At 49.3% G+C, this 11,629-nt stretch overlaps 1 protein-coding gene across 1 annotated transcript in view; it reads right to left on the bottom strand.

Moving 5' to 3' along the window:
* Window positions 1-1,007: 1,007 nt before the first annotated feature.
* The window catches only part of NAT8L (N-acetyltransferase 8 like), a 36,711-nt gene continuing 26,089 nt past the window's right edge, over window positions 1,008-11,629 (bottom strand). Inside the window, exon 3 of the mRNA XM_064448979.1 lies at window positions 1,008-9,286. Coding sequence (XP_064305049.1) covers window positions 8,919-9,286 — 368 coding nt within the window. The 3' untranslated portion in view covers window positions 1,008-8,918. The remainder of the gene's footprint in view (window positions 9,287-11,629) is intronic.

The raw sequence follows: 11,629 nt of genomic DNA, 5'->3' as shown, positions 1-11,629 counted from the left end.
GCTGCAAAGGCATTAACCTTATGTTCCACATCACTGCCTGGCTGCTCAACCAGATAACTCTGCATGTCCCAGAGCCTCAACCTGCACCACTGGGAAGGTGATAGCACCCAGTGCCCTTGCTGGGGGTGCTGCATGGGTGATCTCCAGAGCCAGTTTGCCAGGCTGTCTCTGAGCTGCTGGCTGGCAGGGCTCTCCTGCAGCATTTATAACTGCCACCAGGAACCGCTTTTCAGGAATAAACAGCCCCAGAGGCCATTTCAGCAGCAATCGGTTTATTCCAAATGTACCTAATTGGACTGAAGGCTAGAGGCCCATCTCTCCTCCCCACGCTGGCGGTCAGTGCTTCCCTGCCTCAGAGATGCTCAAGAAGCAGTCAGAAACAGCCTCATGCATGTCTAACACAAACAGTGAGGAACAGCCCATTTGTGCTGATTTTTACCTAAGGAAACGCAGAGGCATAGGGAAGAGAAAGGGGCTCGTGTGGCTTGGGAAACCCCCACAGCTGTGTAAAAACATCCTCCCTGATACCACGCACTCTTACCGCTCCATGTCCTTGGTGGTAGAAAAAAGACACTGCATGGTTTTGTTTGGTCCTTTGCTCCAACGCGACATTTCTCAGGGCTATCTCTGATCTCATGTGGGATTTCAGGTGCAGGTGCTCAACTGGCAAATAGAACAGGGCCTCAAGCAGACCTGTGGCTGGTGGCCAGGGCTGGGCAGGGTCCCACTGCAGCAACACAACACCCAGGGGTGGCTCCCCATTCTCTATATGCAGCTCCAAGAGCACTGGACGCTTCTGAGCATGTTAGCAATAGTCAGTGAGGTGGAACAGCACGCAAATAAAATCCAAGGACATGCATGGCACACAAAGATATTCCTATTTATCAATGAAAACAGGAACGAGTGGTGTTTGCCCGTGCCGGACTGGGAGCTGGAAAAGATGGAGGCACCATCTGCACTGCGGTGTCAGTAACTCAACAGCAATACAGTTTAGGAAAAAACTGACATAAGTTTTAGATTTTATTCATTCGTACATTATTTACAACAGTTGCTTTCATATTACAATTCTCTTTCATCTTTTCAGTTTTCACTTATAAAAAATTAACCAAATAAACCTTATATAACCAAATTTATCACAGCAGGTCTGGTTAATTTTCACAGTTACAGCGGCCATCAGGAACAGAACTTAAGTACCTACAAGTCATCCATCTAGAGCACCTTGCCCAACCCTGCCCGAGGACACCTTGCTGTCCCTCGAGAGCTGGCCGGCTCCTGGGGCTCTGCCAACAGAAGATGGAGAGACCGTGCCGCATCGGGATAACGCTGTGTAGGCTGGAGCTCAAATGCTTAAAGCACACCAAGGGCTAACTCGCACACATCTTAACACGTCCTGCCTTGCTAGAGGAACTGGTTTGCACGGATATGCCTTGACAGTATGCAAACAGCTTTCCAACAGAGCTGACCGCTGCTTCCCTCCATCGGAAAATTATATTAGTTTATTCTATTCTCTGCTACTGTTGAGCCCCAGTAGCGCGGTAGCAGAGTACACTGGGGTACAAGACCGCGGCAATGAGCATTTACCTTCCTGTGTGTGACTCTGACAGCTCCTCCTTGTGTCTGTCTCTCCCACCAGGAACAGTATTTGCAATAACTCACCCTTAAAACTACAGTGAAAAACCTGCGTTGCATAAGGACTTGCAGTGCCGAGGAACGATTCAGGTGGAGCTATCCTACATGGGCAAGTTCTCTGCCAAGATGGAGTCCAGTCCCAGAGACCGATGGCCTTTCCTAGTACTTAATCCTGCTCCCCAGGTGCAATAGCAGCACTGACGCCAGTGTGTTCCTAACGGTATCATCTTCATTACCTACCTCCCTGTGCTCTCCCCTTCGTGCTCATTTACTTTACAGTGGTAATTATTGCTGTTTTAAAATACGTTCGTATTTCTTTGAGGACTTGTAGCCACTTCCCGTTACAGAGTACAGTACATACTATGCTGAACATAGAAAACACAAGACTCATTTCACGTCAGTCTTGTACAATGGTGAAGAGATGCAGAGTAAGAGGCTGTTCAGGGGGATCTGAGTTTCTGTTTAGGCATGAGTTTAGCCAGTAACCCATGAACTAAAAAGCCACTGCCGTAGACATGAGCAGTTCTGGTAAGCAATTTAGCCCCAGTATTTTTTTTTTTAACTGACATTGGACGCTTTCCAAATGCATACCACACATCTGCTTAATACTACCCCAAAAAATTATGTTTTTTTTTCCTTTACTGCATTTGTCTCAAGAAGACTTTTGCTTTAATAAAATAACACAAGCACACAAACTGCTTAAAGCTAACAGCCCAGCACAATCATAAGTACAATTCACAAAGCAACAGATGCTTTGTTAAACCTAGTTATATTTTGAAAAAAAAGCAAATATACATATTACAAGTCAAAAGGACTAAGCTTTGGAGGAAAAGAAATTGAAAACAACCGTAACTATATGTTCATTATGCTTACATAGCAGTAGCTGCTTCTGCATTCAAACGCGTTACTGGTAAATAAATTTACAGTTGCATTATATATTTGTTATGCTCTTTGTCTCAGTAAGTCCATCTTCTACTATTTAGATGTTAAAAGCATATTCTCTCCCGCAGCTGACCATCGTGTGATACAAAGACAGCACTGAACAGTGATTTTAAACAGTGATCAAACTCCAAACGGTGACTTAGAGCTTGTTGTTTTAAATGATACTGTTTTAACTAAATCCTCTGTTGTTCAAATTATTCACTTATTGTATTTTCAATGAAAGGTACTCCAAATGACCACTCAGGTAGCAGTTTTTCAGTGGGAGATAAGCATAATCTCTGTGCATAGTTACTATCACTGAGGGATGCAAGAGCACACCTTTTTTTTTTCCTCAAGACTCTGTGTGGATCTATTTTGAGGGAGAAAAAAGAGAGATAAAAATATGCTTTTGCATGTTAAAGCTTATTTAACAGTTTGCATCCCTTCATTTTCTTTATGTGGTACAGTATATTCCACTGCAAGACTCCAGTTAGTGTAGAATTAAAAAGCCTTTATTAAGCTTTAAATAGAGTGCATACCAACAGCATCATACTAGCGCTAATAAAACACAGGCTCCCAGCACACCAAAAACGAGATCGTTAATTCAGAGGTAACCAGAGCTGGTTCCTGCCCTTGTGTGTTTGGCAATTCGGAAATCCCTGCAGTCAGTCTCTATCCTTTTGCACCTCAGCCAGCAAATCTGGCAAATTAGAAGGCAACAGACCTGCATCGCAGACAGATACGGTTCAGTGAGCAACGGGCAGCAGCAAGGATCGTGACAGGGTTTTGTAAAGCCACAGTTCCCTTGGGTTTCTGACCATGGAATTTTCTGTTCTCACCCTCCAGGGCCTTATGCTGCTCTCCCCAGTGCCGAGGTCCAGTTTGCTACAGCAGGGAAGGGATCAACCCCAGGCACTGGGCACTTTCTGCTCCTGCTGCAGGCGTGCAGCACTGGGACCCCAACAGTCACACCTGACCTTCAACAGCCACCTGCCAACCCTAAGTTCTGCTTCTCCCACACAGAGACTATTACATTCAGATGTCACAACAAATTATCACCCCCATTTCATGTGGGGATGAACACAGGGCAAACGACTGTTCAGGTCCCAGCCCCAGGGACAGATGTCCCCAGGATCGTTTACCCCCTGCATCCACTGAAGGGTGATGCTGAAATGAGTCAAGATGCAGAGCTGGCCCTCGGGATTTTAAGGCTTTAGATGCATCCATCCAGCACATAGCAGAAGAGGAATGTCTTTTGCCCTGCCAGCTGTGACGCTGGCTTTGGGTGCGCAACTCCCTCTGCAGCATCGCAAGCGCTGGTCCTGCCACCCCATTGCACACTGTCTGCAATGACCAACCAGCTCAACCCCGCAGCACTATCACACCTCAGACCCAAAGGGCAGGGAGCATCCTTACAGTCTCCTTATAATACTGTTAAACTCATCTTGCTTCAGACAAACATCATTTAAAACAAGCCTGCTTCTCCTTGACAGGGTTGACTATACCACCAGCTATCTCCTTCCACAACAGCCAGCCTGAAAAGCCCCACAGCCAAGGTACCCGGTGGCTGTGCATCTCTCCTCCCCAAGCAGGCTGCGTCCTGCAGTAGCCCCGACCTCCCTGGCTGCTCCCCAAGCCACACGCGCTGCAGAGTTGGGAGCGGACAGACTGTGCAAGCAAGAGCCCAGCTCCTGATGCTCAGTCTTGTGCAGGGGTACAGCCTGCAGCACACTCCATGGAGAGGTAAAGGCTTGCTCAGAAATACCATCCCACATACCCCATGGGAATAGCGAGGTAGGGGAAAAGAACTGCTTTCAGCTGATGGCAGTGTTCTAAACTTTTCTACGGTGAGAAATGCTGCAAAGGGCGTCTCCCAGCAGAGATGAATTATGGCTGCCATTTCTAAGCATCGTGCAGGTGCTGTCTGCTTCACAGAGGGAAAACACAGCATGATTTTACAACAAATACCAGTTCAAGGGTTTCAAGTAAGATTAGAAATCACTTTCCTTGTTGCTTTCATTGCTCAGCATTATTGGCCTGGGACCATTCAGGGGCTAAGCTTCCCACAGAGCTTATTGCCAAATATTATGTGTGCTTGAGATGCCAGTTTGCTCAGGATGCACAGGGCATTCCCACTCACTCCACAGGGAATTGCCCAGGCTGTGCCAGAGGGCTGAGGCAGCCCCAAGGCTGTGGATCTCAGCCACAGCAATGCAAAATTTCAGGTTTGTTTTTTTCTTCCTCTTTTTTAGATTTTTTTTTTTTTTTTAAGAGACACCTCTACATGGACATCACACCCTAACCCTGTAAGGTGCCTTCCCCAGTGAGCAAGACCTCTGCCCCAGTCCCCTCCCAGCAGAGAACACTCAAACACTGCCCACTGCACAGGGATTAGCAGAAAAAGCCACGATGCTGTCAGGTGGGGAAACTGCATCCTCAGTGCCACCGCACTGCACGCAGTGCAAGGGCAGTGGGCTGCAACAACCCACACGGGCAGCAAAGTAGAAGCAGGTGCTTGGCACAGCTGGGGGAAGTTCCACATCTCGAACACATCCTCCACCTAAATCTGAAGCAGTCTTCCTAGCCATCACATTTACTAACTGAGGCTAAGACTCAAGAGATGCTCCACTCTTCCCCACACTCTGTCTAGAAGCATCCTTGGAAGAAGAAACCACCAAAATAACTTAGGAGCACGCCCTGCCATCTCATACTGACGGGAGTCTCTGTTGGAATTAGACTTAAGAACTGGCAATAGGTCCAAACCACAAGCTGTTCTTCTCAGGACCAAATCTACAGCCATCTTGTGCTGCTCTGCACCACTCAGATGCTGAGCTGGGACGGGAGCAGTTAGGAGGTGGTGCTCAAGCCCAGAGAAAAGGGGATGGTGATGGTCCCAGTGCAGGGCTGTGCTGACCACAGCTATCTGGTGCAGAAGGAAGAAGCTCCCCAGGGCAGGGCTGCAGAACAAGAACGAGGTGTGGGATTTTACTTTTCCATGCAATGCTGTTTAAATCAGTGCACCCTGAAAGTGGCACAGTGGATGGATGGACCCACCAAAGGCCGTTCATCCTCAACACATCACCCTGTGAACTGTACCATATTCTACCAGCACCCAGGCAGCGAGGGCAAGGCAGGCCGGACCCTGGGGAGGGCAGCAGGTGAGCCAGGCATTGTCAGGAGCCCAGGGGCCATGCAGAGCAGTGGGAAGAGGCTTTCTGGCTCCAGAGCTTAGCCCAAGGTACCACAATTCAGGGAAACTTCCCATGAATGAAGATAAAACAACACTACCACTTGATGCTTTTAAGCCCAACCTTGTCTAATCCTATTCAGAGCAGCTCTGGGTGGGAAAGCAGCCACAACGCCAGAGGTCCTGTACCCCCATCCTGCTGCTGCTACTGGGGATGCAGCTCTGGCAGCCAAGTGGGCTTCCCAGTAAAAACCAGGGCTGGGATCAGCAGTGTTTCACCCGCCAGTCCGCTCCATCTTCGGAGGAAAGCAAACCACAGCCTATTTGGCAGCCAGCCTTCAGAAACTAGCTGTCCCGGCTGGAAAGCTGGGAGCAACCAGCTGGATTTTTTCCAAAGAGCCCAGTCACAGAGCAACTGGCAAGAAGCGTTAAGGGAAGAAATTTGCTCAGCAGCTACCGGCCAAGTGGCAATGACTCAATCCCTATCAGTGCATGTCCGGCAGCCGGCATGCCCAGGGAGGAATGCAGACAGCACCCCGAAACCTGCACCTTTCCCAAGCACCTCTTTCTCAAGCAACTCAACAGGTATTACGATCAGATACTGTAATATTATCAGTTAAGTTTTACACGTTTTTAAAGAAAATACTGGTAACCTGATGGTACTTCTGCATCTGTGGGATCTGGTGGGATTTATTCCAGGTTTGGCTTTTCTGACAGGATGTGGAGTTTTATTACAAAGGCACAGGTATAAAATAAAACCAGCAACATTCTTTTAATTAAATATCCCAATAAAAAAATTAACACTCAATTTAGGCTTTATGTATTCCTCCCTTATTAAGAGACTAGTTTTGGTTTTTTTCCCCTCTGGAAAGGTTTTAGTGCAGTGATTATATAGCAACAGAAAAATAAACTAAAAAAGGCACAAACTGTTTTGTGGTTTGTTTTTTTTTTTTTTCTTTCAACTTTTGCTAACACTTTATATTTGTCTATTTTACTTCGGTTAATAAATCACTGAATGCAGCAAGAAAATATTCTGCCAATTTCTGTACACTATACAAAAACCCCTACCAACAGTACATTATTTCAGCTTCAGGAGAAATGTACAGCATAGAAAGACTTTTAAAAATATAGTGCCCCATACAGAAATTTTGTTAATTAAACTCACGGTCTCTTGCTACAGTGCCCTTCACCATCCTTATTTTCCCCCCTTATTGCTGGGACACACACTGGGACTCTGCCCCTCTGGCTCCTTACAGGCTGGACCGAGCCCAGCACTGAGAGCGCTACCGGGGTTGGGGCAAACGGCCCCCCCATCCCCGGCGGGGACGGGGTGAGCCCCCTCCCCACCGAGCCCATTCAGCGCTGCTGGCCACGTCTCAGTGCCGAGAAAGCTTTTGGCTGGAGAGGAAAGGGCAGCTCTCGGTAGGAGTGAGACGCAGGCAGCACCCCACGCGTGGGTCCACGCTGCCTGCCCCCCGTCCGCCCCACAGCTCCTCTCCTCTCCACGCGCCCCCCTTCCGGGGCGCTCCCGCTGATGCTTCCATTGTGTTTGCAAGTGCGAGCGTGGTTGACAAATGCTCTACCCTTTCATCAAGTTCATCATGATAGGTGTTGGGTTCCCCCCCCCGCCCACATAATACTTCATAAAATAGTAACTATTTTTTTTCCCAGGAACTAAATTAAAGGTGTTTTCCCTTTAAATGTATTAACAGAGCTGAACCCCTCCACCCACCCCAAATTAAGTGCAGCCAGAAAAGGTTGTCTTTATACTTCTGATACCACGTTTCAAAAATTAAAACCTACCGATTTTTTTTTTCCCCCAAGACGTAATTCATGCAAAGTTGCTATTTGTTTAAATAAGTTATAAAAGTTGATATTTCAGGCTAGAAGAAGCTGTAGTCTTGGTTATTCTTTAGTTGGCAGGCACTGTACATACATACCGGGTACAGACACATGCCGAATCTGCTTTGCATTGCTTTTTGCATTGTACAATTCACAAATCTGACATCATTAAAGCAGTTAATTACCTTTGATGGAAGGCTGCAGTGAGGCCATCTACATTTATCAAACAAGCAGCTGGTTAAGATAATAAGTATGCTCCCCCCCCACCCCGGCGCTCCCCAAAATGCTATTATCTGTCACACATTGCTTCTCTGAAGTGGTTAGATTTGGTGCGCACATTAATGTGCAAATGTGTTGCCATAGGAACTGCAGCCTCCATTACGCCTCAGTGACACCATTCAGCAAAAGCCAAAACTAAAAATAATAACATAAAAAAAAACCCTTAAAAATAAAATAAAAACAAACAAACAAAACAAACCCAAAAAGGCAGCAAAGAGAAAGTCCAACGCATATGCAGAGTCTGGCCCAGGACTGCAGGTTACACGTGGCTACGAACAGCGCAAGAGATATTTAGGTTTGATCTTAACTTCACACTATGGTACAACGGGGCTCAGAGTTCAGCCGGTCCAAGTCTGTGCTGGCTTAGGAAGGAGGGGGGGAATGGAGCAGAGTCGTGGTTACCGGATGCACCCAGGGTCTCTCAGACATTTGGCAGAATGAGGCACATCCAAAAAAAAGTGCAACACCAGTGCCGTGGTGGCAGTGCGATGTGTTTGAGTGCGTGCACGCGCTTTCCTCTTCATGCATTGTAGCAAGCGGGTTGGGGCAGGGGTTTTTTGCTCCCCACCTTCTCTTTGAAAACTATTAACCAGTAAATAACGATAAGATGAACGTATATTCTACTTACTGGTGCATGAAATACTGAAAACTGCATTCAAGTAATATTTCTGCACTATTATGAATGCATCACTATGTTATCTTACATTTGGAAAAGGAGAAGACTATGTACACCAGAGCAGTGGTACTATTTCGCAGTTAAAGTTTCTGTGCTTTACGGAGGTACCTGGGAAGGAGAGGCTGCCGCTCCGCTCCGCCCCGCCGGGTCGCAGGACTCCCAGCGCCACCACCTACAGCATGCGAGGAAGGAGCGCTGCTCGGCCAGACGATCGAGCTGCACGCCGAGCTGCACGGAGCAAACCAAAAGATGGCATGAGGGAACAAAAACTCAACCCAAAACTGGCAAATCAACAGTGATGAGAAATAGAAGGGCAATTTATTATTTTTGAAGGGGGAGGAGAAGGGAAAAATTTTTTGTTGTTGTTTGGTTGGTTGGGTTTTTTTATTCTTCCCGCAGCTGCAGGCGGTAGCGGTGGTAGCGGAGCTGGAAAAACATTCTCTCCAGTAAGGAGCGCGTCATCCCCGGCAGGGCATAATGTTCAACAACACCCACGTGCTTGAACCCCAAGGATTCGTAGAGCTTGTGGGCTGCCATCTTCACGGCCGTGGTTCCCAGCACGACAGAGGAGTAGTTGTTGAGCATGGCAAACTCCAGCACTTTGCGGCCCAGGGCCTTGGCGATCCCTTTGCCGCGGTAGTTGGAGTCGACGGACATGCGGCGCAGCTCCACCGTGTTGTCCTCCTCGTTGCCCCGCGCCGCCACGATCCCCACCACGTTGCCGTCCAGGACGGCGACCCAGAAGCAGGAGCCTGTGGGAGATAAAGCAGCACATGTAGCTGCCGGCCACTTTGGACTGGCAAAATGGGCAAGGCGCCCACATATCAACACGCCAATGGGAGCTGGGCTTGGGGTCAGAAATCACCTCTCTGTCACACGTAGGGACTAACATCCTCCACAGATACAGACCAAACTTTCTTTCCATCGACACTGTGAAAGGAATGTTTTCCAGAGGAAAACACACAGGGAAGTCATTGCAAACCAAAACATGAGATTCCTAGGGACAAGGTGCTATAAAATTTGGCTGCCATCGAAGACAGGTGACAATCCTCAGCTCACGGCAGCACACGATGGGTACCTTCTCACCCGCAGAGAGTCACGCTCTCCTGTCCCACCCCCAACTTCACTGCAGCAAGTCTCTGATCCCTCCCAGCCCAGCACAACCCATCTTTGGCTGCTTGTTGCATCCCACTCTGAGACCCGGCAGCAGTGCAGGCAGGCCCTCGTATGCTTTGCTGCCAAACTCCTCCTCTATAAGGAGCCACACTTCCCAGAGGCTCTTGTCTCCAGGCGAACAGCTCGCCTGTGGTGCGGGGCTCATCAGCTGAGAGCCGAGTGCTCTGGGCAGACCGGTGGTCTCCAAAGCGAGTAGGGCTGACCGCATACAGAGAGCCCACAGGGGAGAAGCACAGGGTAGGACACAAAGCACCCTTGGTGACTGGGGAGGGCAGGATCTGACCCAGATGCCAGTGAGGGAAGGGAAAGGCTGAACCCCTTTCCCTGGTGCTGTGGTGAGAGGCAGGGAACCAGCTTGGAGCAGGATGGGAGCAGGAGCCCCTGTGCCGGGGCACAGCAGGAAGGACTGCAACAAGGGGAGGTGGTGGAGCCTCCTCAGGTCTGGGAAGCCTGTGCCTGCCACAGGCCAGACACCCAGCCATGGCCCCAACCTCTTGCTGGAACTCATAAGAATGGGTGCAATGCAAGAGCAGCCCTGGTGGCTCAGGGCTCCCACAGAAGGGGGCAATGCCACCCAGCCTGGGGCACCGGTACGACCGCTTTCCCTCATCAAATCTCAGCACCTTCCCACCACTGCAAACTTCATGCAAAGGAACAGGGAAAACACTCAAGAGAGGTGCCATGGGAAAGCAAATCCACTGCAGAGAAATTGCTGCAAGCCCCCAGGAGCAGAGGAAGACTGTCCCTCGCCCCCAGGGACACTCTGTCCTCAGCCAGCACCCAAAGCTTGTTCGCAGCCACAATTGCAGCCTCGATAGATGAACAGGGCTGGCTGCTGCACCCTGAGGGGAGCTGGAGAGCTGTGAGAACTGCTCCACACACGCAGGGACAGCATGAGGGCCTGTCCTCCCTGCAGCATCATCCTGCCAGCCCCTTCTCCAACCTATGAGCCCCGGCTTGTTTCTGGCTTCCCCCCATGCACACCTGGAGATGGCAGTGCATCCTCCTCTTGGGGATTTCAGGAGTTCAGTGCAGGACTTGCCTAAGACTGTTTCAAATAGAAAACCCAAACTGGGCAGCAAGATGAGAAACTAGGATCACAAAAGCCAGCAAAGCGCAAAAATGACATATGCGCCCCCCAGAAAGAGCAGCTCCTGTGCACAGCCAAGATCAGGCTCACCCCTTTTTCCCCCACACAGTTTGGGGTGCTCACGGCCGGACGCCCCTTGCTTTGGAGCTGCTGCTCCTCCTCTGCTGGTGTGTGCCAGGCGAGAGCATCTTGTGAGCTGGAAACACGGTGCTCAGGCAACTCAGGCCAAAACAACGTAGAGTGTCAGTGAGGAAAACCAGCCCCTCATTAATGGTGCCCCGGCACCAGTCAGCTGGCAGTGCTGCTCCAGGAATGAGGATGCGGCTTAATGAACAGGCTGGTTTTTCTGTGGGTGCAGCGGGTCAGCACTGCCACTCTTCAATGGGGCTGAAGGCTTGGTAGGACAGATGCTGTCTTCAAGAGACCAAACCAAAACCCATCTAATCAAAGCCCAGCAGCCTGAAAGGCACCCAGTCAGGCTCAGGGCAAGCACCCCAGGGTCCCAAATGCAGAGCCCCAGTTATGAAGCTCAAATAAAACTGGACCTTGCTGGAGAGAGGTACTTATAACATCCCATCCCACTGCTCGTAACAGCCAAACGTGTAAGCTGATGCAGTTGGAAACAGCTGTAGCTCTGGAGTATTGCAGCATCACTTGGCCCCACCAGCCCAGGGACGTAATAAAAAAAACCCCAAACGAAATTCAAGTAACGAATTACTCGGGTCTTAACTAAAGATCTTCACAAAAAATCCAGGTGAAGCAGAAGTGTCTTGAATGGAATTGAAAAGACCAATGTTGTCAACACGGGACAACTGTGTCCTTAGCTTGG

The sequence above is a fragment of the Phalacrocorax carbo genome, chromosome 4 (genome assembly GCF_963921805.1).
Source record: "Phalacrocorax carbo chromosome 4, bPhaCar2.1, whole genome shotgun sequence".
In the NCBI taxonomy this organism is placed as follows: domain Eukaryota; kingdom Metazoa; phylum Chordata; class Aves; order Suliformes; family Phalacrocoracidae; genus Phalacrocorax; species Phalacrocorax carbo.
This window is presented reverse-complemented; position numbering and strand designations above follow the sequence as displayed.